At 36.5% G+C, this 26,963-nt stretch overlaps 1 protein-coding gene across 2 annotated transcripts; it reads right to left on the reverse strand.

Moving 5' to 3' along the window:
• Positions 1-435: 435 nt before the first annotated feature.
• On the reverse strand, positions 436-26,609 carry LOC114257938 (uncharacterized). 2 transcript variants are annotated; one of them, XM_028197759.2, is made up of 6 exons: positions 26,382-26,609; positions 7,719-8,603; positions 7,068-7,241; positions 3,553-3,695; positions 841-951; positions 436-715 (listed from the first exon to the last, which is right to left on the reverse strand). In XM_028197759.2, exons 1-6 carry the CDS (start codon positions 26,511-26,513, stop codon positions 637-639), a joined length of 1,524 nt encoding a protein of 507 aa, XP_028053560.2. In that variant the 5' UTR covers positions 26,514-26,609; the 3' UTR covers positions 436-636. The 2 variants fall into 2 exon arrangements, with proteins under 2 accessions (XP_028053560.2, XP_082781278.1); XM_082925152.1 differs by having other exon boundaries at positions 7,719-8,632; positions 26,382-26,586.
• Between the last annotated feature and the right edge of the window lie 354 nt (positions 26,610-26,963).

A 26,963-nucleotide genomic window follows, 5' to 3' on the forward strand; every position in this document is an offset into this window, starting at 1 on the left:
CACACACAGAACAATGGCCTCAAGAACCAGTATAAGGAAATTACCCTTGGATATAATCTTTAAAAGGGAAGTCTCAGACAAGCCTTCTGAGATGGGCACATCCAAATACATGGACCTAAAGAAGGATTCCCTTCCAACTTGTCAACCACGGATGCTGTGAAGGCGGTGGAATGTGAGTGTTGTGGCATATCCGAGGACTGCACCAGAGCCTACATTTGGTGTTCAAGGATTCGATTCTATGGTGGGTATGTAGCCTCTGCTGATAAAGAGTCACAAGACCAGTTAGTGCTATCCTAAGGTAAACTGGGTACAAACACAAGACCGGTAAGGCTGAGAAAGATCAGATACACATACTCGAACACTTCACCACCATGGTTCTATCTCTGCTCATGATCTAATCTGATAAAACATTTACTAATAGAGTTCCAACGCATATTTCACAACAGAGCAAGATCTCATTTCTGTGACTATTGTGTAAGTTTGAACAATGCTGATATGGGAGGAAGAAAAAAGGGAAGGAAATATGGGCTCAGAAAAAATGTAGTGAAATACTACAGTACAAATATATTTTGAAGGCATTAACAACAACATTTCCAATGCAAAACCGCCTTATTTACAAGTACCCAAGAATTTTAATCAAACACGTATCTCTGAGTTGCAGACAGGCTCTTCCGTGAATCCCTCACGAACATCTCCTCGGCAGAGTGGGCACACCCTGAGAAAGACCAGCGGAGAAACAAAAGAAAGAAATATGCACTGTCAAAAATAACTTCTTTTTTTTTTTTTTTTCAAAAAACAAAAACCAAAGGAAAAAGTTTATGGAAGTATAGATTATGGTACCCATGTATCTCCTTCAGCCATTTATCAACACACGACATGTGAAACTCGTGGTGGCAAGGAAGAACCCGTATTTTATCCCCTTCTTCATACTCACTCAAGCATATGTAACACCTGTAATATGAAATTGTTAAATCCTAACTAGATAAAATAGAAGGCTAACATAAACAGCTGATTTTGAATTTGACCAATGAGGACAATATTAACATATGTTCAAAAAAGTGGAAGGAGTGGCAGTGTCACTGATGATATAGGATGGCCGGACAGAGAACACAATAATAAAGAAACAAACAAAACAAGAAAAATAAATTAAAACCCTAGTTCTCAAAATAAAAAATTCTCAATTCAATTCAATCAAGTTGCATAATCCTCCTGACATAATGGTCTATTTATAGGTACACAAAAAATGCTAATTAAGTGTTTCTAAAATAAAAACTTCCTAATTACATACTAAATAAAATAATAAAATCTCTTAAATTATAGGGCAAAATTCATTTTACCCCCTTGGAAAGTTCAAATATGACCAGATACCTCCCTTGTGGTTTGGACTAAAGTGCAATGGTTAAGTTTTCCATCCAAATTAACTAATTTGAGACCCACATGCCAGTATCAAGAATTAAACCCAAGGAAATTTTAAAAAGTCATTTTTTTATGCAAAAAGACACCATTGTCCTTGACTTCATATACTTCCTCCAACCCTAACTCAATCATCATTAAACCTACCTCCCACAACACTACCACACCCAACAACCAGATTTCTCAACCCGCCAACCCCACCACCTCATTACTCCAAATTAACAGAACAAAATAGTTTACTTGGTACACTGCAAGAACATTACTTTCTTACATCCACAATAACACTATGGGGGTGTTTGGGATGCAAGTTTGGGGTGGGCTAAAATAGCCAATAAAGACACACACACACACAAAAAAAAAAAAGACTAAAATAGTCAATAAGACAAAATGTCACATCCAAACCATAATCATTTTATTTTCTCTCACAACCATCAAAAAAATAAATAAATAAATAATTATATAGGGAAAAAAAAAAAAGAAAAAAAGCCAACTATCGTTCCAAACAAAACTTTTTTACCCAGGCTAAAAAAGTAGCCGAAAAGTCAACTAAAATAGCCAAGTTTCCAAACGAGCCCTATATATATATAAAGACACATTTGGACCCTAATAAGCTCAACCCCAAATTTGGTGTTTAGCATTCCTCAAATTGAGTTTTGGAAATTGGGTCAATGGGAGTTGGGTAGGCACAGGCTCATACAAGACAGTGAGTCTGTCAGTCAACAAATCAGACAGGTTTTCATCATGAAGTCCATTGATCGGAGCTTGGGTTCAATTGGGTCAATGGGAGTTGGGTAGGCAGAGGCTCATACAAGACAGTGAGTCTGTCAGTCAACAAATCAGACAGGTTTTCATCATGAAGTCCATTGATCGGAGCTTGGGTTCGACACTTAACCACCCCCACCTGTTTCTCCTCCATTGTTGTGTGAATTATGTATTTGTATATAAATGTATAGAAGTATATGTATGTAAATATATATTATTTAATATGCTACTAAATATGAAATCAAGTTTAAAGGCTATAAAAAATTTTAAAAACTTAATTAGTAAAAATAAATTTGGTTCTTAATTAGGTTTAAAAATAAGGGTAAATTACAAATATACCCCCTGAGATTTGTCTAAAATACAAATTCTTCCCTCTAATGAGAAATTACAAACACCCCCTTGTCAAAGTTTGACTTTAAATAATTACCTTCCAATACCTAAAGAAAATAATCCTACTACCCACATCTTCTTCATCTTCACTCTCTTCTTCTTTTTCCCTCTCCTTTTTTCTTCATTTTTTTTCTATTCTTCCTCATTGGAACCAATACAATCGCCACTCCTCCCCTCTTCCACTCTTCCACCGTGACAACCATTACCTCCACCAACTCCCCAAATTGTTCCCCTACCCCTCCACTGCTTCCTCACTGCCTCCCCACCTCTTTCACCCCTCCACCGCTACCTCATCACCTCCCCCTCCATTTTTTCCATTATTTATTTATTTTATTTGTTTTTTCACTCAAGGAAAAGAGCATTGACAGTTAAATATGTATTTTAATAAATAAAATTATTGACATTAGCAAAGTTAATTAATTGACCTAACAGTTGACTAACAGAATGGAGTATTTGTCATGTGATTTGAAACCCAAGGGGCAAAATGTAATTTCTTAAGCCAGAGGGGTGAATTTGTATTTTAGACAAATCTCAGGAGATGTATTTGTAATTAACCCTAAAAATTAATATAAATAAATAAATTTAATTTTTTTATTGTAAAGAATAGTATTTGAAAGACAAAGAAGGATATAGATGTCTTTTTGTCATTGACACTACTAGAGTTAGTGTTGCAATTTGGTCCAAAACCATATATATCCCTATATTTAAACCATAAGGGGATAGTGTTTCAGCTCTTAACCACAATGGGGTAAATTTTTCCCTAAATTATAAGTAAGAAAATAACAATAAAAGTCATCATCCGATTCCTTTCCTGTCTGCATCAGTCACAGTAAGCTGCACATTATTAAATACTAAAGAACTAATTCAGAACCAACCCAACATACATTTCAAGCATCCAAGAACAATCAGTTATTTGAATCTAATAATTCATTAATCCTAATATGTATATATAGCTTTCCAGGAAGTGGAGTGCGAAGAGAAACTTACTGTACAACATCATCTGCACTCTCAGATACATCGGAATTTTTATGATGCTTAACAGGAAGAGTGTCAACAACTGCCTCAGGAGCTGGGAGGGAGACCACAGATAACGAAAGTGACATGGGTTGCCGATGAATTTCATCCAGTACCTGCAGATCAAACATTATAACAAAGCAAAGCAACATATACTGCAAAGATAAAACATAATACCCCAGTTCCCCAACTATAAAGAACAATTTTCTCTCTAGAAGGTTATTTCGAATACAAGTTCTCCTTCGGCCTTAAATCTAGGGCGTCATTAATTATTTTGAATATAGTTACAACTTACAACAGGATAAAAATGTTAATGGTTGACATGTAGAGCCCAATAAATTAAACATAACAAAAATACATGTGCACAATAACATAGGGGATCATGGGAGAAAATAATTCAATGTATTGAACTTGCAACTTATCTACGAGTATTTAATCTGAGCAGGTCGATCTCTTTTATTCCTCATTTGACAAAAGACCATAATAGACAAATCGCTCATAGAACATCAGGACCATTAGATGATTCATTCCTAGCAACTCACCTAACCGGCACTCCAAACATCTCAAGTGACAAGTCATGGATCAAATTTGACTTCAAGCCAATTTCTCCCTTCAATACAAATCTTGTTACTTATTACAAGCTTAATTCATCAAGCACTGGGAAAATTTTCAACAAAGCACCTTGTCTCTCGTACTAGGACTTAAACTAGGGCTTAAAAGAATAAATTAGAAGTAACATGTATCATCAAACATTAATGGTTGCTCCTGAAACATTGATGGTGTCATCAAACATTAATGTTTGCTCCAAAAACTCTGTTAAGTTTGCAAGATTATGCTTCTATGCATCCTTCAAACATTAATGGTTGCTCCATGTGAAGGGAGGCTTGTCCGCTCAAAGAACTGAACTGGATTTTCACAGGAACTCATTGACAAAGGTTGGATGGCTTAGATGTATGAAGATACAAACTCTAGTGTTACAGATGGTTAAATGGCTTATATAAGGAGCTTCATCAAGAATGGGATTATTATCCACTTTGGACCACTATTGCTATCCATCTTTGGCTCCTTTTAAGTATTTTTTTTCTCATTCCATCTTATATAAGAGCACCCATGCCAAGCCAAACCATGTTCTGTGACTTCATCAGCCATACTAGATTGTTGGACTGTAAATTGGTTAGTTTTTGCATTAATTTTAGGGAAAATTGACAATTTTTGTATCTAGAAAATTTAGGTCAACTCGTATCATAGGTAGTACTAATCCGAACCAAACAAATCAATTCATGTGTACTTCTATGTTCGCCACCTCCCCCAACCATTTGAAGGTGCAGATTTGGTTGGCTGATAAAGTCTCTTTTCGGTGGTACCAAAAATCTAGAAACAAAATACCATCCTTGTACAGCCCACCACCATTGGACCAAAAACCAAAAGGTCCTACTTTCTCCCCTTTTAAGGATCCACAAGTCTCCTCATTGCTTTGAGTAGGACCAATTAGTCCGTCCTTTAGGGACATATGCTACTACCCTCTTGTTGCCTTGTGAGGCTGCCATAGAGATATGGAATTTGATTCTATCCATCCATTAAGTGTACCGCATTATGGCCAGCTCAATTCAATATTTGCTGGGTTGCAGAACAATTGGTGTATTCAAAAGAAAATCAAGCAAAGCTTAGACTGCTGCCCTCTTTGCCTCACATAACAAAGAAATTTAGGCTGCTTTTTAGGAGATTGAGATGTAAGTTCATACATTGAGATCCATCATGCTAAATTCGTTCAACTTTTGGTTGCAGGAAGATTTATCGATTCTTCAATGTTTCAATATTCGAAACATCAATATTGCCATTTTCTTTTAGCGTAGCTGTGTAATACGACATTTAGTTCTTACACAAAAACGAAGAAATGCAATTTAACCATATTTTGACTATATATCTACCCCAAAAAATAAATAAATAAATAAAAATAAGAATAAAAAATGATTATATTTGTGGCGCCATATGGATGATACAATTTTAGAAATTTTATATTGTTTGGTTCAATTTTCTTGAATGCATATATTCTTTCGAAATTATATACGGGTAACTACCATTTTAACGACCAATCCAAGAAATTTCTTTTCTGTCATCATTTTCTCTTTTCCTAAATAATCAAATTCACAGTTCCCAATTCTTTCCTTTTTGTCTTTCTTTTTTTCCCCATTCTTTTGGACAAATGCAGTCCAAAATCAAATTAGCATTAAATTGTGACTGAATTTTTGAAAATCCATTACAAGATCCTATCCAAAACTCGGCTGTTGAGAAATCTAGAAAGAATTACCAATGACTACTGATTTTACACCCAACTACGGGAAATCAACTCAAAAAAATAAAGTTCGTAAAATCTAGGAAATTAGATTAAAAATGTTATAAATAATGTCTTCTTAATTAAATGATAAAGTCAGTATTCAAATTATTTCATATAACTAAATGAATAATTGCTCTTGGGGCTAAATATTGAGAAAAATATATTGCAACCTCAAAGCTTAAAAAATGTTGAAATTAAATAGAATTTTTTTTTTTTTTTTCCCCTACTATTGAAAGAGTAGACGGAATTGTACTTAAGGAGTCATGATGTAAATGCTTATTACCAAAACAAGAAAGTCTATTTATTTAGAAAAATTATAATATGACAACTCAAGAACTTTTTTTCTTTTTTTCTTTTGCAATTTGTATTTGGAAATTAATAAAGAAGTTCCTACTTTTGCTGAAATATTATTCAAAAAATCATCATTTAGAAAACCATGTCTATGTAAGTTACTGCCAACATTGTAATTATAAATCAAGACGACACAACTAGAAGTCTAATAAATTATTTACTAATTTGCAGAAGTAGGACTTAATGGTCTTATATATTGACAATTCTCAGAATTTATTTATTTTTTGATAAGTACAATCTAATTGGTCCTTAAAAGGAAACAGTAAGAGTTATGCATTTTCCGACCAAAAAAAAAAACCCATTAACTAAAAATTAAATAAATAAAACACAAAACAAATAAACAGGTTTAACATAAGCATGTGAATGCTAACTGCTAAGCAATTTGTGAGAGGAAGAGTAGCCAATAGAAATCTACAATATAATTGACATGGGCTAGATAAGAAAACATGTTTTCATTTTGAGGAACTTTACATGAGTCTTCACAAAGCACAACCATATAAAATGCTTACACAACTACCAGACTCTTTGCCAGCAACCAAAAGAACAATTAACATTAATGAACACGAATTGAAATACCTGATTCGAGGCATTTAAAAAGACGAAAAAAAATTATTTTACGAAGTAAAATCCGCCAAGCCCAGTGCAAGGAACAAGTTTCAACAGTTGGATATTGTACACATAAACACCAAAAGATGCAATAATATAAGTCATGCCTCACAAATGATGAAGCAAATAATCAAATCTTACCAGGGAGAGTAGCCACATGGAAAATAAAGCATGACAGCTGATCAAGGGGAGTTACCTCAAATAATGCTTCTGCTAGCATCACTATTCGTGAAATACTTGCACGAGTGCCAGATTCCTCAGGCATTGAGGTTGATTCACATGAGCATGTGCCATCAGCATGAAGCCCTGATGGACATCTACTACTTCGAGGATTACCCCTTTCATGGCCACTATGAAGTCTTTCCCAGACCTGCAAAAAGTTCCGCAGCTAGCACTTGGTAAAATTTCCGCAGTGGCCATGAAAAATAAATAAATAAATAAATACACGTGTGCATATAGCTTCTACTATTTAACCATAAAAGCCAAACAGACAAACCAATAATGTCAAGAAAATCTAATTCTATTCTTATTATTGGATTCAGAAATAACATAAATGAACATATTGAGTGCCAGTAAAAAAACTCCTACAGTCCAACAAATGTTGATCTATTCTACAGTACACAGACCTCTAAGAAGTAAAACCCAACATCCAAGAAGTTATGTACAATAAAATAATGTCTACAATTGGTTATGACATACATGCTGGTTTTGTCAAGAAAATAAAGACACAGCACGTAGAGATACTCTAGAAATGTCAAAAAGATACATATTGGCCAGCAGAACACACAATTACTCCTGAAGTGTTCAAAATAGATGAACATTAATAAAAAGGTATTTGAAAGATCACCTCAGATCTTGAATGCCGACGCCGTTCATTCATGCTGTGAATTCTGTTTCCCATGTACCCAGAATCACCTCCAGCCCCATCATCAAAGAAATCACCACTAAAATCAAGAAGCCATCTGTCATGAAATCCTAGGCCATCAGTATCATCAGTTGAGAAAACAAATGTTGGGGAATCATTATGCCTTCTAGAACTGCGTCTTGAAAAGGCATCCCAGAACAGTCTTCTACTATTTCGTCTTGCTTCGCGATTACTTATTTCAGTGGCGCTGTTGGACAAATTGCTGGAAGAGATACTCACCACATCAACATGAAGAACACTTCCACTTCTCTGGACCCGTTCCCTATCTGACACAAGGAAGCCAAGACCTTGAGGTGTGGTCTCTCGAACACTATCATCTCTTAGGGACTGAGAAATTACTTGTGAATCAGAAACAACAGAAGCAGAATCAGAAACAGAATTCCGGATAGATATCCCTTCACTTGCATGATTTTCAACAGAAACTTCATCCGAGTGAGAATCTCCAAGCTGTTGAGGGGATGAATCACTTGGATGTATAACCTCTTTACAAATCTGAGATTCGTTCTTGTCCATCACATTTCCAATACCATTAACAACATCCAAATTGGACATTAAATTTGCAGAAACTGAGCCTGAAAAAGACTGACCGTCATAAGAAGTACTAGCTGTACCATCTTCAGAACAAGATTCCTCACTGGCTACAACACTGCTTTCAGATGAGGCTCCAGTTTCAGTTTCAGTTCTCGGGCTGACTAACCCACCAGAGGCTACAGAAGATTCCTTTGTCAGGCTTTGCAACTCATCAACTACTGGCTCCCTCCTGTGTTTCTTAGAATTCAACAGTAATTTAGAAGGTTCATCTTCCATCTTGCAAAACAAGTTCAGTATATCAGTTCCTGTGACAAACTTCGTGAGTGTGACTTTTAATGTTACTATTTAGTAATACTAAAGAATTATGTCACAAAGAGAAGATTAGGCGGGAGGGAAGCTTTTGGAACTGGTCAAGAGTACAAAACAAATAAACATCACTTGGGAGTTAAAAACAAAAAAATTTGCCACTTATCCCTTGTTCAAAAAGTGACTACTAAGTTGGGGTTCTCAAATTGATTCCTGGTAAACTAGAACTCCTGAAATTTGGTTGTTTATCATCTTCAGTTTTTTTTTTTTTTCTTTTTTTTTTTTTAGAATTTAGAACAACTGAAAAGGGAAAATAAGAAAAAAGTTGGTTCACACCTATGAAGCAAAATGTTTGTCAGAGAAGAAGCTGTGCGCCATTAAAAATAAGCCATCTTCACACACCAGCAAGTACTTCTAATCCTCATATTGAACAAGCAGTTTGGGCCTCTAATTATGTTGAAACCTAAAACTGCTTGTTGTGATGCTATGACATATGTATTACTTCTCCATGGACTCAATCAGCGAGCACCATAGTTGCACGAAGCGGGAGTGGGGCAAGGAGAGAGGGATGGGGTGGAATGGAGCAGAGACTGGGACAGGACTGAAGAGAAAGCGTGAGTGAGGACGAGTGGGGACAGGGACGGGAGCAAGCACAAGGACAAGGACAGAAGTGGGAGCAGGAATGAGGAAAGGGAAGCGAGACCCATATACAAGAGTATTAAGGTTGGAAAGGGAACAGGAGTGGGGACTAATTTCCAGAACGATGAGTGAGGCCCTCATAGGAGTTTCCTACTACTAAGGCCAGCATGGAAGGGAGCAAACTAAATGGCTGAGATAGTAATGCATAACCAATATGTTTTAACTATGGCAACTCCACAACCAAAGGCAAAATTACAACCAAAATTATGAACAATGTTGATAAAGCGAATGGAATAAGATTGCTTAGATATTTAATAAGCATATTTAATGCTTTTACAACTATTGTGTGCAGGTGGTGTCCTCGTACCCGTACCAACTTTTGGGAACATATCCCAATACTCTAAGATTTATGTTTAGGTAGGACCTATGTTACCAGAAAACACTAATACCCCGCGAATTACGTATTGGTACGCACGTTCCAAAACATGATACACTTCTGTTCCAAAACGGTAAATTCAGTGATCCAAAGTGATCCTAAAATGTTACCTTAGGAGGAAAAAAATCAAATATAATGAACTAAAATCTAAGGTTTGACTCATAGAAAATCAAATATATTAAGTTTTGATGAGACAAAAATAAAAAAAAATGGGCCATAATACTCATAAAAAATATTACATTTTATTGAATGTCTAATAATCTAAAAAAAAATTACTCTAGAAATATCTTAAATTCTTAAGTATAATATATACAAGTCTACCACTATCGTACTACATTTTAGAGCATGTGGCATACCACATTCCCGTTCCCGTTCCACGTTCCAGATAACATAGGGTAGGGCTACAAACAAACTGAATTGTTCATAAATAGCATGAGCTCGGTTCGTTTACTAAATGAACGAGCTCGAGTTTGACTTTTAGGCTCACTTAGGCCTCGTTTGGGAACAAGCCTTTTTAGTAACTTTTTAACTTTTTAGCTAAAATATGATGTAAAAGAAACTAGTATGTTTGGGATAACTTTTTGGCTTTTTATGAAAAGATGTGCAAAAAATAGAGAGAAAAGGGAATCTTTGACTTTTTGGTATAGGTTGTTGGCTTTTTGACTTTTTTTGTAACTTTTTGACTTTTTAGCTAAACCGGTCGCTTTCCAAACGAGGCCTTAGTATTCGAGCAAAGCTCAAGTAGACCCAAGCTCTACTCAACAAGGCTCACGAACACACAAAAAAAAAAAAAAAAAAAAAAAAAAATGAATTAATATTTATTTTAATAATAAATCAAGTAACTTTTATTAATTTAGTTTATTTTTCTAACTGTATTTGGTGTTTGTATAAATTTACATATTTGATTGAAGTAATTTATTATTAATATAAACAATATTTTATTTTTGTTAATAATGCTCTCTTTTTCTCTTAATATGCAAATTAATTGAAGTTTGAAATTTTTTTCTTTTTAATCTCAAGCTTAATTATGTGATCAAGTTGACTCAACCCGAGCTCGATTTGTTAAGCTTGACCTTACTCATCTCAAGTTTGAGTTCAACTAATTCTCAACAAATCAAGCTCGAACACCCAAAAGCTCGGCTTGGCTTGTTTCATTTGCAGCCCTATGTTTAGGAATGCTTGACAATTAGACATGCATTGGCACTCACACCAGTACCCAATACTTGTACCTAATACAGAAAAGATCACAGTACCCCGTATTGCATGCATCATTGCATTTCTTTGATGCCTTGCCCTTCCTCAAGCTTTTCTCCTATTCCAGGTCTCAAATCTGATACTCCATTGAGGAAAAAAGCACGAAGGGCAATATCCATGAATCATAAAATGCCTATACAAATATATAAATAAAAGTAACCTTCTCTTGTTCATTATTATACCAAAATTCCATTGAACCCAACAAAAATGCAGAACAATCAAATTCCAGTTTCTGCCCCAGCGGCATTGCTACAGATAGAATAAGCAAAATAATTAATTGGAAAGATGTTCAAGACCTTTTTTATAAGTGAAAAGATATCAGGACCTGCTGATGTAGGACGAATAGAGACAGCGGCAAATTAGTTCTTTTGGGGCTGAATTTAAATGGGTTTGACAATCAAAATGGCAATAAGAGGATAGAGTTTTGAACAGTTTGTACGGGGTAATAAAGGGGTGAGAGTTTAAGCATGAAAAAAGATGAGATTTTGACATTGTTTAAGGACTGTGAACAGTGTTTGGGCTGTGAAAGTGCAGAAAATACAAGAGGGAAAGAAAGGAGAAGAAGATAGCTTTTGGGAACCCCTCTTAGAATCCCTTAGGCATCACACCTAGAGTTTCATTGCATCACATAACCCATAAGAAAGCTTCAAAGCTCTTGAAATTTACTAAAATATAAACTCTATTAAATTAGAAGCGTTACATGGCTTTATATAGACTTTAGAGACTTCCTATTCCAACATTTTATAGACTTTAGAGACTTCAGAGACTTCGTATTCCAACCAGAACCAAAATAGAAAACTACTAAAAATACATTGGACTTCCAAAACCAATTTAAGACCAAATGAAAAACATAAATAAAAATCAATTAAATGACTTGACCCACAAGACAACTCATGGGCGACCCCTACAACCCATTCCAGCAAATATAAAATTACCAAAATACCCTCGATCTAAAAATCTTAGAAAACATAAAAATAATCATAAAATAAAAATCCAATAATGCTAGAATATAATTATGTATGGTTCCTTACTATAAATTTTCTTTGAAATCATGTCAATTTCCAAATATCATCACTTCTTTGAATTTGCTCTTCCTTAAGCTTCTTATACTCTGCATCACCTACAGCTAGACAACTCCTATTTCGTCATAGGGTGCCTTTCCATTTGTATATGTTATTAATCAAGAGTCTCACTTCTAAACCACTGAAGAATGTATGACCGCAAATAATAGAAGATTAGATAGTTTCTGTGAAGCACAAACACCTCTCTGGAGGTCATGTACAAGTGTCCGACAGGCTCCGGACACGTGTCGGATACTCTGGAAATAGTCGGACACATGCTAGGAACATGTTGCAAACATGCTAGGACACGCTGTGGACACATTAAGGACAAGCTAAGGATTATTTTTTTCAAAAAAAATTAAAATTCTAAATTCTTTTACTAAAATAGCATACCTAAGGTTAATGAATTTGATAAAATTAAATATTTGACATAAAATACATATTAAATATTTAAAAATATGACATAATAAATATATAAAATTATACATTTTACATGTGTCACCAACATGTCGTGTCCTGAAGTTTTTAAAAATCTGCGTGTCTGCGTGTCTGTGTCGTGTTCGTGTCATGTCGTGTCGTGTCACGTGTCCGTATCCATGTCCATGTCCATGCTTCTTAGGATAGTTTTGAGGCTAATCTACAGCAGCCTATTTGCAAAGCAAATGGAAAACCAACACCCAAATTCCACGAAATAAAGAATTGATTTGAATGTTCTCCACACACAATAACACAAATTTCCATACCATTTCTTTTCAAAACCTCCACTAGCAACAACCATTTCAACTTTTCAAAGAAGATCCACTTTTATCATAAACCCATAAAAATATTAGTAACAGTAGTTCACATCCTTGCATCACACATGTAACTTGAACTCCAAATGTTTATTGAAGGTTTATCCACTAGCGGAATACATCACCATTAATCAAAAAAATTAATATTTGGATGTTAACACGCACATTTAAAATTCAATGTTTTCCAATGCCTCAACTCCACATGTTAAATGTCATTTAAAAGTATTTAACATCTACGTTGTATAGAAATTGCACCAAAAAAGGGTTCTTACAATGTTTACTAAACTATAACAGAAGTCGTCCAAGTTTTTGTTTCTTAAAAGCTTCTTAGTTATAATCAGATTCCATTTCTCCAATTTACAAATCCTAGTTACGCCAATTTACAAACTGAAGGCATATGAATCCAATTACTTACAACCACATCACTACAAAAAGGATTCTCCGTCAAACACCAAAGCAACAGTAATACATGCTTCGAAGTTCCTTACTCGCATGTTCGTGTTAAAACAAGGATTGGAAGAGCTTTGAGAACATAAGTGCATGACAGTTTCTGAACTCTTCCAACGTAGAACAAGTGGAATAATACCCTACGGCCTGTGAGTTGATAATTTCAAGCTGCTCCCCTTCATTCAAGACAGGACTGGTTTGGTTAAGGTGTCAAGTCACAGGTCAAAGTCAGTAGGAATGGACCAACCCAAGCAAAGGTTAGGGAGTCATCCCAAAGTTGAAAGATTCGTCGCACCTAAGTCGAAAAGGTGCAATTCGAGAGACATAATTTTGGACAATTTTAATTGGTTACCAAGATTTTTATTTAAAGAATGAGGCTCCGTTTGGTAAACCTCTCAAATTATAGCTCCACCCATTGATTTGAGTGTGGTATTTGTTTTGAGCTTTCAAATCATAATTCTACACCCATTTCTCAAAACTCAATTCAAAACATAATCATTACTTTTTCAAAACTCATAACCAAACACATAATTCAAAACTTTTTTCAAAACTCAATTCAAATCAATATTTTAATTTTTTAAATATTTAAATATTTTTAAAATATTTTAATTTTGTTAATATTTTAAATATTTTAATATTTAAATATGTTACGATTTTTTTTTAATTTTTTAATATTTTTAAATATTTTAATTTTTAAATATTACGATTTTAATTTTTTAAATTTTAAAATATTTTATAAAAATAAATTCAAACTCTATTTTATAAAAATATTTTTAAATATTTTAATTTTTTTTTTTTTGTTATTTATTTGGTTACGATTTGAGTGTAGAATTGTGAAAGTAGTATGGAGTTTCGAGTTATGTGTTTGGTTATGAGTTTTAAAAATAATTTCTTAATTGAGTTTTGTTTTATGTGTTTGATTACGATTTGAGTATAGAGTTGTTTTAAATTTAAAATATTAAAATTTTAAATTATTTAACTCCGCCGGGGTTGTTAACAACTCTGCCTGTCCTAAGCCCGGGTTAAGGAGGAGGGTTGTGTGTTAGGTAGCCGACAGCCAACACGTAAAAAAGTCGCTCGGATCCCTTATGAAAATAAATCCTACTTTGAATCGTTTAAATGCTAGGTCGTTCCCCTCAAGTGACGCGTTGCGCCTGCTTCCGGGTGTTTCGAAAAGTGAGCAAGGGGCGCTGCATCGACGCCTGGGTGCGGTGAAAAATGGGCAAAAGTTTCCGCGTTTTTTTGGACAAGCGCGGGCAAAGAAGCTAGTCCAAGACTATAGGTTTAGGGTAGCCACTTGGAACATAGGAACCTTAACTGGTAGGACGATGGAATCGGTAGATGTTATGATTAGGAGGAGAGTTAGTATAGCTTGCATACAAGAAACTAAGTGGACGGGAGAGAAAGCTAGGGAAATTGAGGATACTGGTTTTAAACTTTATTATAGTGGTAAGGATAGACGTAGGAATGGGGTAGGAATCATAATTGCCAAGGGTCTTGTGGAAAGTGTGGTGGCGGTCACTAGGAAAGGAGATAGGATTATACTAGTTAAACTAGTTATTGGAGGGAATATAGTGAACATTATTAGCGCTTACGCCCCTCAAGTAGGGTTAGATGATCAAACTAAGAGGGATTTTTGGGAGCAAATGGATGAGATCTTACAGAAGATACCCGTAGGAGACAACCTGGTTATAGGTGGAGATTTTAATGGTCATGTGGGCATAGATAAACTAGGTTATGAAAGGGTGCATGGTGGATACGGTTTTGGTGACAGAAATGAGGCTAGAGAGAGAATCTTAGATTTTGCGTTGACTTCTGACCTGGTGGTGGCCAATACTATGTATAAGAAGAGGGAGGAGCATTTGATAACCTTTAAGAGTGGATTAGTTAAGAGCCAAATAGATTACTTCTTAGTGAGAAAAGTGGACTGCCTAAAATGCAATGATTGTAAGGTGATTCCTGGAGAGAGTCTGGTCGCTCAACATAGGATTTTGGTACTAGATTTATGTTTTATAGGGCAATACCAAGCTAGGAAGGATGGTGGGCGTCGTAGGACGAGATGGTGGGACCTAAAAGGAGATAAACTAGAAACATTTAAAAATCGAATGGATAAGGAAGGTACTTGGGATTTAGAAGGTGATGCTAACACTATGTGGAATTCGATGGCCAATTGTATGAGGAGAATCTCAATGGAAGTGCTTGGAGAGTCGAAAGGAACGGGACCCACCTCTAGGGAAACTTGGTGGTGGAGGGAAGAGGTTCAAGCGGTAATTAAGGCAAAAAAAGAGTGCTTTAAAAAGTGGCAGAATGATAGAACTGAGGAAAACCTTAAGAGCTATAAATTGGCTAATAAGGAGGTCAAGAAAGTAGTGAGAGAGACTAAGTTGAAAGCTTATGATGACCTATACACTAGACTAGATAGTAAGGAGGGAGAGAAGAGGGTATACAAACTTACTAAGATACAGGAGAGGAAAACAAGATATTTCAATCAAGTAAAGTGCATCAAGAGTGAGGATTCTAAGGTATTGGTGAAGGATGATGAGATTAAGGAAAGATGGAAGAATTATTTTGAGAAACTGTTAAATGAGGAACATGGAAGTACGACAATAGGGGAAGAAATAGCCAGTAATACGATAAACCAAGACTATAGGTTCTATCGTAGGATTAGGAACTTTGAAGTGGAGATTGCACTTAAGAAGATGAAATCAAATAAGGCTTTAGGACCCGATGATATCCCTATTGAAGCTTAGAAGTGTCTGGGTAAAAAGGGAGTCGCTTGGTTGACTAGGTTGTTTAGCAAAATTTTGTTGATTAGGAACATGCCAGATGAGTGGAGAAAGAGTATTTTAGTGCCAATCTATAAGAATAAAGGTGATGTCCAGAATTGTAACAACTATAGAGGAATCAAGCTAATGTGTCATATAATGAAAGTGTGGGAGAGGGTGATGGAACGCCGATTGCGAGACATAACAGAGGTGTCAGAGAATCAATTTGGGTTTATGCCTGGCAGGTCAACAATGGAAGCGATCTATCTTTTGAGGAGAGTAATAGAAAAGTATAAAGAAAAGAAAAGAGACATTCATATGGTGTTTATCGACCTTGAGAAAGCATATGACAGAGTGTCCCGGGATATAATATGGTGGGTGTTAGAGAAGAAAGGGATGACAAAAGGCTACATTGACGTGATTAGGAACATGTATGAAGGGGTGGTAACCACTATTAGATCGCCAGCTGGAGAGACAAATGAATTTTCTATCACTGTAGGATTACACCAAGGATCTACCTTAAGCCCTTATCTTTTTGCTTTAGTTATGGACGAGTTGACGATAAATATTCAGGATGACGTGCCATGGTGTATGCTTTTTGCAGACGATATTGTGTTAGTGGATGAGACTAGAGAAGGAGTTAACACAAAGTTGGAGATTTGGAGAAAAGCTCTTGAATCTAAAGGATTCCGGATAAGCAGAACTAAGATAGAGTACATGGAGTGTAAATTTAGTAACAGTAATAATGAAAGCAGAGGAGAAGTGAAGATTCAGAACCAAGAACTGCCTAAGAGTGAACATTTTCGTTATTTAGGGTCGATTATCACAACAGCGGGAGAGATTGATGCAGTTGTGGCCCATAGGATTAAGGCGGGATGGTGTAAGTGGAGAAGTGCATCTGGGGTACTGTGCGATAAACGAATACCCACTAGACTAAAAGGTAAGTTTTATAGAACGGCTATTAGACCAGCTATGCTGTATAGGACAGAGTGTTGGTCAACCAAGAAACAACATGTAAATAAGATGAGTGTGGCTGAGATGAGGATACTAAGGTAGATGTGTGGTAAGACTAGACAAGACAGGATTAGGAATGAGTGTATTCGAGAATGAGTAGGAGTAGCACCGATAGAAGATAAGTTGAGAGAGAATCGTTTGAGATGGTTTGGTCATATTCAACAGAGACCAACAGAGGCAGTAGTGAAGAGATGCGATGCTGTAACGGTAGATGGAAGTGTTAGGGGACGGGATAGGCCTAGATTAACGTTGACTAGCTTTATAAATAGAGATATGAATCTACTTAATTTGACTAATAATATGGCCTTTGATAGGGCCGCGAGGAGAAGAAGGATTCATGTAGCCGACCCCATTTGATGGGACTTAAGGCTTGGTTTGGTTTGGTTTGGTTTGGTAAAATTTTAAATTATTTAAATTTTTTGAATATTTAAATTATTTAAATTTTTACGATTTAAATTTTTTGAATATTTATTTTAATTTTTTATTTATTAAATTTTTTAGATTATTTAAATATTTATGATTTAAATTTTTTGAATATTTATTTTGAAAAAAAAAATTATTTCCTTTGTAGTATTTTCAATTAAAAAATTGATCAAAGTTATTTTCTGTTAATAATAAATTTTTGTAATTTAATTTTAAAAAGAGTTTCATTATGAGTGTTGATTAGAATTTTCAATAGTGTGAAAGTAGTATGTTTTGTTATGAGTTATAACAATTTGAATTAAGTTTTGAAAACTCTTTTTAAAACTCATAACCAAACAAATTTTCTTATTTCACATGTCAAATCAAACTTTCAAAACTCAATTCCACACTCAATTTAAAACTCAATTCAATACTTTATTCAAAAATCATAACCAAACAAATTTTTTACACTCAAATCATAATTTCAAAACATACAAACTCAAAATACAACTCATATTCTCAAATCATAGTTAAAAAGTCTTACCAAACGGAGCCTAGATTTTCCTTGATGACCAAGGATTATATAGTCCTTAGTGACCAAGGAAGGACTATCTTTTCCTTGATGACCAAGGACTATCCTAACTAATTACTTTTTTGTAATACTTAGGCTTCGTTTGGGAAGCAAAAGTTGGGGCTTTTTGACTATTTTAGTTACAAAAAACAAAATAGGCTTTTTAACCCAATAAGACAAAACATCACATCTAACCTATAATCATTACATTATTTTTCTCATAAAAAAGTAAAAAAAGCCAAAAGCCCTTCCCAAACGAGGCTTTTTAGCCCTAGGCCAAAATAATCAAAAAAGCCAAAAAGCCAACCCACTTCCCAAACGAAAACTTAGTGTCCAAGTATACTTGGTGACCAAGACTAATATTATCTTAGTTTATTATTTTCTTATATTTTTCTTGGTTTCCAAATATGCTTGGTTTCCAAGACTTTATCTAGTATAAATAGTCATGTAAGCCCAACGGCAAGGCATTATTTACCAATATAATTTTCAAGTTACTCTATTTTCTCTGTGGATTATGTGAGAATATATTGTATATATGGCATGATTGTGTAAATAGGAATTAGTAAATATTTCCTTTTTCAGTCATAGATTTAGGGCTATATAAACTGATGAACTCTTTATAAATTGACACAATTGAATATACATAATTATTTAGAAACATACATGGTATCAGAGCTATCTCTGAACCGAAACCCTAGAAGCTGTCTCTGAGTCGCAAGTCATGACTCTCTTCTTCTTTTGTGTTCGTCTGGTTCAATCGAAGGTCCCGAGTAGTCCTTCGTCAAGTCATTTGGCTCGTCTCTCTCTTTCGTTCTCTGCCTCACGACCTATTCGCGAAAACCCTAGCCTCTGGTTCGTGATCTGTCGTTGGACTCGTGAAGTTGAGTCGCCGCCATTGCTAGACTCGCGAGGTTGGGTCACAGCGACATCAAGCTGCCTTCTCTCTCTGTTTCGACTGGTGCTTGTCTCTCTGTTTCAATTGGTCCAGTTCTCTCTCACTCTCTCTCTCTCACTGTTATTTGATCATCTGGTGGTATAAATATATACCTCTCATATAAACTCTGTTTTATTAATAAAAAAAATATAAAATAAAACATGGACTCTTCTTTGGCCACTCAGTTATTTGTTATTGCATTTTAACCCTATAAAATTTTGCATACACTTGAACCCCTTAATTTTCTAGTTATTATGATGTCTCTGGTTTCGGATGAATGTGCCTACTGCCATCAAAGGGGTCATTAGAAGTACCATTGTCCCAAGAATGGATGTCTGTCTATTCGGCCTCCCGCCGATTTTACTGCATCTGCTCTCGCTCCTAATCCTAACTTGGCTTCCTTGAGTGCTCAGATTAGCCAGCTTCAGCATATACTGTCTACCTCCTAGCCATCTCCATCTGCCTCCATTGTTTCCTCTCTTCATTCAGGTTTGCTTGAGTCTTCTTCAGGTATCTCTTCGTCTATCTGGCTTTTTGACTCTGGTGCCTCTCATCATATGACTCATTATCTCTCTTTACTTGAGAATTGTACTCCTCCTCTCTTTCCTATTACTGTTAATGCTGCTAATGGGTGTAGTATGTCAGTTATATCTATTGGGTCTATCCTATCGTTTGCTATGTTTGCAGTCTCTATTCTATCTGTCTTATATGTTCCTCAGTTATCTGTCAGTTTATTATCTATTAGTCAATTTGATGCCTCTGGTTTTAATGTTATCTTTTCTTCTTCTACCTGTTCTGTGTAGGATCGAATGTCCAACTAGCAGATTAGGACTGGCCATAAAGTTGGAGAGCTCTATGTCGAACAAAACTTGCATCTGTCTATGCCTACCTCTCTGACTGTCTTTTCTTTTTTTCAATTAGATTTTCTTTCCAGTCCTTTCTATTTGTGGCATTCTAGATTAGGGCATTTGTCTGCTGACCGCTTACGATCTTTAGCTCAGTAAAGTATATTGGATAAAGTTTCTCCTAGTCAACTTACCAAGTGCCAAGGGTGTAAACTTGCCAAAATGACAGCCTTATCTTTCCGTAACAATACTTCTATATCTGCTACACCGTTTTCTTTAGTTTATACTGATGTCTGGGGCGGCCCTTCTCCTGTTCTCACCAAGGAGGGTTCTGCATACTATGTGTCATTTGTTGATGATTGCACCAGTTACACTTGGGTTTACCTTATGACTCATAAGTCCTATTTCTATCAGATATACCGTACCTTTTAGTCTATGATTACTACTCAGTTTGGGTCTACAATTAAAGTGTTACGATCTGACTTGGGTGGGAATATTTTAAAAATGAGTTCTGTGAGTATTTGGCCAATTTGGGTACCATTCACCAAACTTTCTGTACAGATACACCTGCCCAAAATGGTCGAGTCGAGCGTAAACACCGTCATCTCCTTGAGAGAGCTAGGTCTCTTCTTCTCTCTGCCTCAGTTTTGGCTCAATTCTGGGGAGAGACAGTTCTTACTGCTTTTTTTTTCTCAACTGCATGCCTACTCTCCTTGTTTCTAGTCGGTCTCCTTATGAGGCTTTATTCTCCCAAATTCCTAACTACTTCATTCTTCGTGTGTTTGGGTCTGCCTGTTTTGTCCTTCTTCCCCGCAAAGATAGGACCAAACTTAGTGTCCGATCTGTCCTCAATGTCTTTTTAGGTTACAGTCTTACTCAAAAAGGCTACCGCTGTTACGATCCTATCTCTCATCGCCTTTATGTCACCTGTCATGTTGCTTTCTCGAACGCCTGTCTTACTTTCAGCTTCCACCTCTCACTGCTCCAATTTCCAAAGAGGATTTGGTTCACATTGACCCATTTTCCTCTGAGGTCTCATCTGATGAGTATATCTCCACTGTTCCTCTTGAGCCCATTCCTACTTCTCTGTTTGCGTCACCTATGGCTCCTTCTACTCCTTCGGCTTCTTCCCCTTCAATGTAGGTCGATTCTCGTCGCCAGGCTCCTCTACCACCAGTTGTCTCTACTCTTATTGCTGCTCCTTCTGCTTCTGACGACCCTAATCCTGCTGCACACCGATATCCTCCTCATAAGTGTCATCCTCCAAACAGATTAGGTTGGTTTAATACATGTTTTTCTATTTCCTATCGTACCTTTTTGTCTATTATTCATTATTTTTCAGAACCACAGTCTTACACGGAGACCTGTCAGGATCCTAATTAGGTTCAAGCTATAGAGGATGAGTTGGTTTCCTTACAGAAGGCTAACACTTGGGCGTTGGTTCCTTTGCCTGCTAGCAAGAATCTAGTTGGTTGCAAATGGGTCTATAAAGTCAAGACTCATTCTGATGGTTCTCTCGAGCGCTACAAAGCTCGCTTGGTTGCCAAGGGTTTCTCACAAGAGTATAGTATTAATTATGAGGAGACATTTGCTCCTGTTGCCAAGATGACTATTGTTCGTACCTTGATTTTTATTGCTACTGTTCGACATCGGCCTCTCTATCAAATGGACGTTAAGAATGCTTTTCTTAACGGTCATCTCACTGAGGAGGTCTACATGCGTCCTCCCCCTAGTCTTCTCCACTTCTCTAGGTAGGTTTGTCATCTTCGGGGTGCTCTGTATGGTTTGAAGCAGTCTCCTCGTGCTTGGTATGATCGCTTTCAGACTGCCATTACCGAGTTTGGGTTTCATCCTTCTGCTTCCAACTCTACTTTGTTTCTGAGATATACCTGGCTGGTTTCGTTGCTCTCCTACTCTATGTGGATGATATGATCATCACTAGCTCTGACTCTTCTGTTATCTCTGAGGTTAAGCAACATCTCTTCCGCACCTTCGAAATAAAAGATCTGAGTCCATTGTGGTATTTTCTTGGTATTGAGGTTGCCTCTTCTCCAAAGGGCTATTTTCTGTCTCAAGCCAAGTATGCTAATGAGGTTATTCACCGTGCCGGTCTTACTGATACTAAGGTTTTTGATACACCTATTGAGCTTAATGTGAAGCTCAACTCTACTGATGGTGTCCCTCTAGATGATCCCACGTTACATCGAGAGCTCGTGGGTTGCTTAGTCTATCTGATGGTTACTCGTCCTGATCTTGCCTATGTTGTTCATATGGTTAGCCAGTTTGTCTCTGCTCCTCACTCTAACCATTGGGCTACTTTGATTCGGATTCTTTGCTATCTCCGGGCACTATATTTCAAGATTTACTGTTGTCTTCTACTTCCTCTTTGGACTTGGTGGATTATGTTGATTCTGATTGGGCTAGTGATGTCACTGATCGCAAGTCCACTTCTGGCTTCTGCATGTTTCTTGGTGATTCCTTGATCTCTTGGAAGGCAAAGAAATAGATTGTTGTTGCGCGTTCCACTGCCGAGGCTGAGTACCGTGCTATGGCTCATGCCACTGCTGAGATTGTTTAGCTTCATTGTCTCTTGACTGAGTTAGGTGTACCTCAGTCTTCTCCGACCTCTCTCTATTGTGACAACCGTAGTGCTATTCAGATTGCCCACAATACTGTCTTCCATGAACACACAAAACACATTGAGATTGATTGTTACTTTGTCCGACAACATTTGCAGTCTCGCTCTATCTGACTTCCTTTTGTCTCCTCGACTTTGCAACTTGCGGACTTCTTCACCAAGACTCACACTACCGCTCGGTTTCAGTTTTTTCTTAGCAAACTCTCAGTATTTTTTGCTAAAACACCTTGAGTTTGAGCGGGGGTGTGAGAATATATTGTATATATGGCATGTTGTGTATATATGGCATGATTGTGTAAATAGGAATTAGTTAGTATTTCCTTTTTTAGTCATAGATTTAGGGCTATATAAACTGATGAACTCTTTATAAATTGACACAATCGAATATACAAAATTATTCAAAAACTTACAGATTCGAGGGTTAAACCTTCAAGCATATCATCTAGAGGTGGAATAGGAAATTTGTACTTGATGGTGATTTTGTTGATACCTCGGTTATCAACACACATACACAACTTCCATCTTTTTCGGCATCAAAAGAGCTGGAATGGCACATGGACTAAAACTTTCAAGAACATGCCCCTTCTGCAGCAACTCTTCAACCTTCTCCCTCAAAATCTCATTCTCCTTTGGGTTCATCATGTAATGCAGTAAGTTTGGCAAATTAGTTCCCAACACAAATCAATTTGATGTTGGAAATCCCTCACCAATGGTAGCTCATTCGGTAGTTCATCAGCAATGAGCTCTTTAAATTCCTCAATCAATGGATGTAACTTCTTTGGAATCGATACCATTGCTTTCTTCTTTCCTTCCGTCACTAGATCTTTGACAACCATCACATAAATCTCATATGAAGCTTTAAAATATGTCACAAACTCAGCTTCTGAACTAGCGATGGTGAGAAAAGATTGCCCTCTACTTTAGGGGGTTTTGACACTATTTGTTGTGGTGAAGGAGCCATAGCAATTTCATGAGTCCCCCACATAAACAAATAGGTGTTGTCCAAACCTTTAAATTAGACATCCACATCAAATTGCTACCCAAAAGTATATGGCTAGCATCCATATCAATCACATCACAAATAACATCTTCTTTATAATGCTTGCCAATGGAAATAGGTACTTGGCAAATTTCAGTTACCTTCATTTAGCTTCACTGTTGGACCTTTCTTGAACCAACCAATGCTGTAAGGATTAAGATGTGGTTCAGTCTGTAGTTTCAAGTGCTCCACTATCAACGATCACATCACATACTTTCTGGTTGATTGAACAACATGATCGAAAAATATTATGGCACTAACTAAATTCCTCCATCTTTGGTATGAATAAAACTCATTGGACCACAGAGTTGACTCGTTCTCCATCCTCTATGGCAGGCTTAGCCCCATCACATGGATCATGATCATTATACGCTACACCCTCATCAGCCCCAAAGTCACCATCTTGTTCCACTAAGTTGATTGGCCTTCACTCTGGGCAGACATTGGAACGGTGGTTAGGGTTGCCACAACTATAGCACTTGTCTGTTGTTGGCTTTGACATAAGGGTTAGGACTTTTAGAAGCTTCTCCAACCATTGAACTCGTCGCCTAGTTGTTGCCTCTACCATTAGCACCCTTGGGTTGGTTTGCAGCAGTCGACGTTTGGACCCCCTTTCCCTTTTCAGAGGTAGGAAAAGAAGAATCCAGAGTTGTCCATCGATGCCCTAAATATGTTGGTTCGCATTCCAACAACTCGGCTTTGAGACCCATGTTGTGAGCTTCCTCCACAGTCCACAAAACTGCCAAACCAATCTTCTCTCGAATGGTTTGCTTCAGCCCATTGAGATATCTGGCTACTCATTGTCTTTCTATCTCATTCAGATTGTTGTGATCTGAAAGTCAAGAAAACTCAACAATGTAGTCAAACACAGATTTGGACCCTTGTGAGCAATTTTGATGAAGCAAGAACAAGTATTGCTCGTAGTCCGGTGGTACAAATCTGTCCATGAGAAGATGCTTCATCCATCGCCAAGTCCGAATTGGGTCCTTTCCTATCTAGTTCTTTGTAATTGGTTCCACCAAACTACAGCACCTCCCTTCAATTTGTCTACAACTAGTTTCAAAAGCTTTAACTCTAAAACCTCCTTCATCTCGAAAAACCGTTTGACTTCAAAGATTCATCTAAGAAATCTTCAATATGTAGATTTCCATTTAATTGAGGAATATCAATCTTCAACCGGTAGTCATCGATCCATTGTTGTTGTCTCCTTAGTTGACAACCTCCGCACTCCACTTCAACCTCTAGCTCCGACCCTTCACTGTCAGAATGATACCAGCCTGGACTTCTCAAGTTGTTTTGGACAAGATGGCCTCAAGCAACTCCTCCAGCACGAACTATTTCCCGATTAATTGGTCAACCTTAGGCAACTCCCTCAGCACGTGCCCAATCAACCGCTGGTGGTCTATTGTTAGCGTTGAGAGTCAACCCCAAAATCATGTCACAAATCTCATCCAACTACCGTTGTTTCTCAAATGCTTCCCACAAAGCACCTATCCCACGATCATTATCAACAAGGTTTGTGTGTACTTCTACATCTTGTGCCATTGAACTAGGCAAATTATTGCTCTGATACCACTTGACACAACGAAATACGCACAAAACTAGATATCATTCTATTAGACGAAAACTCCTAAATCCACAAGGAAAATAGAGTAACTTGAAAATTACATTGATAGAGAATGTATTTTCCCTTAGGCTTACATGACTATTTATGATAGACAAATTCTTGGAAACCAAACATACTTGGAGACCCAGGAAAATATAAGAAAATAATAAACTAAATACTAGCCTTGGTCATGAAGTATACTTGGAGACCAAGTATTACAAGAAAGTAACTAGTTAGGATAGTCCTTAGTCACTAAGGAAAATATAATCCTTGGTCATCAAGGAAAATTTATTCTTTCAATAAGATTCTTGGTAGCTAAGTAAAATTGTTCAAAATTATCATTTCACTCTTGGTCAATAATTTGATTTCCTTGACTTGTGTTTATCCAACTGTCGGGTTTCTTTGTTGTGGATTCAAGAGTTTCGTCTACTAGAACCATATCTAATTTCATGTGAATTCCGCTGTGTCATCTTCATCCAAAAGACAAAAGAAAAAACCTGCATCTAAAAAATCTTCTTTGGAAGACAACGGTTGACATAAATGCATGCAGATGAATGTTTGGGAGCTATTTGTTCAGCATACAAAGTGAGCTTAGAAGTAAATTCATAATGTTATGTAGGATTTTCCTATAACATTCCAATTGTGATCAGAAGGCACTCACACCCAGCCTTGTTTCATCATAGGGAACAAGAAAGAAACCTATTTAAACTTTACACATTTGTAGCATCTTACTTTGAGAATTATCATTCTATTACCAATTGCTAAGCACCATCCTTATCAAATCAAGCCGAATTTTAGCCGACTTAATCCACTGAAGGAAACTGCCTTCCAAAGGAGCCCAAGTGGTTTGGTTGACCTAACACAACACCAACAGTCCAAAATAGGGGTCTATTTCAAATCACCCAGCTCAATAATTTTTTACATTCTTCAAAAATCAACACCTAAAATTACACATGGCATTGCAACAAACACCATGAAATCCAATACAAACACATCCCTCAGAAAAGATAAAATACATGTAAATGTATCAAAGAAATAAAGATCAACAAGCCCAATTTACCCGAAACGGAACTGAACCCATTATCTGCAATCGATCGATCAATCTCATTCCATTAGAGAAAAGCACAAACAAACATATACAACAGACAAAATATAGGATATTTTTAGTGGGGTTGAATAGAAATGCAATGAATTTTCAAAAGAAATTGATGAAAAACAAACGAGAAAACGAAATAGATAGGAAAAGGTTTCCACGTTAAATGTAGAATTGTGATAATTGATGATGGTGATGGAGGTGTGTGTGTACCTGGGTGGGGGCGTGAGAAGTGGAGCCACCGCAGATGAAGAGAGAGGAGAGGAAGGACCGATTGGGGCGGGGGCGGTCGGGGAGTTGGGGCCGAGAAGGGCGCAAGGCCAGACGGCTGCAGCCCGAACCCATCAGGCCGTCTTTCCTAGAGCGAGAGACAGATTATATACAGAGAGAATGTAAAAGAGAGGCTGAGAAGCCACGATAATGGAGACATGACACAGCTCATTTTGTAAAAAGTTGATTTTTTTTATTTATTTTTATTTATTTTTTTATTTTATTTTTTTGTAGTTTTTTGGTTTTTCTTTTTTTTTTTTTGGTTAAAAAAGTTGTTTTTTTGTGATTTTTTTGTGTAAAAAAATTAAAAAATCAAAAAATTAATTTTTTACTATCTTTTAAAAACGTCCTAAATAAGAGCAAGAGGGAGAACTTCGAAATTCTAATAATTTGGTAATTTCGTACCATTGCCATAATATCGTTTAAGACCTAAATTGAGAGTGACAAAATATTATTTTAGGAGAAATGTTTGAGTTTTATACATTCACCTATAATGATGTTTTAAGAAAATTGAGTTATATATAT

The sequence above is a fragment of the Camellia sinensis genome, chromosome 4 (genome assembly GCF_055761805.1).
Source record: "Camellia sinensis isolate YWXY chromosome 4, ASM5576180v1, whole genome shotgun sequence".
Taxonomy (NCBI): domain Eukaryota; kingdom Viridiplantae; phylum Streptophyta; class Magnoliopsida; order Ericales; family Theaceae; genus Camellia; species Camellia sinensis.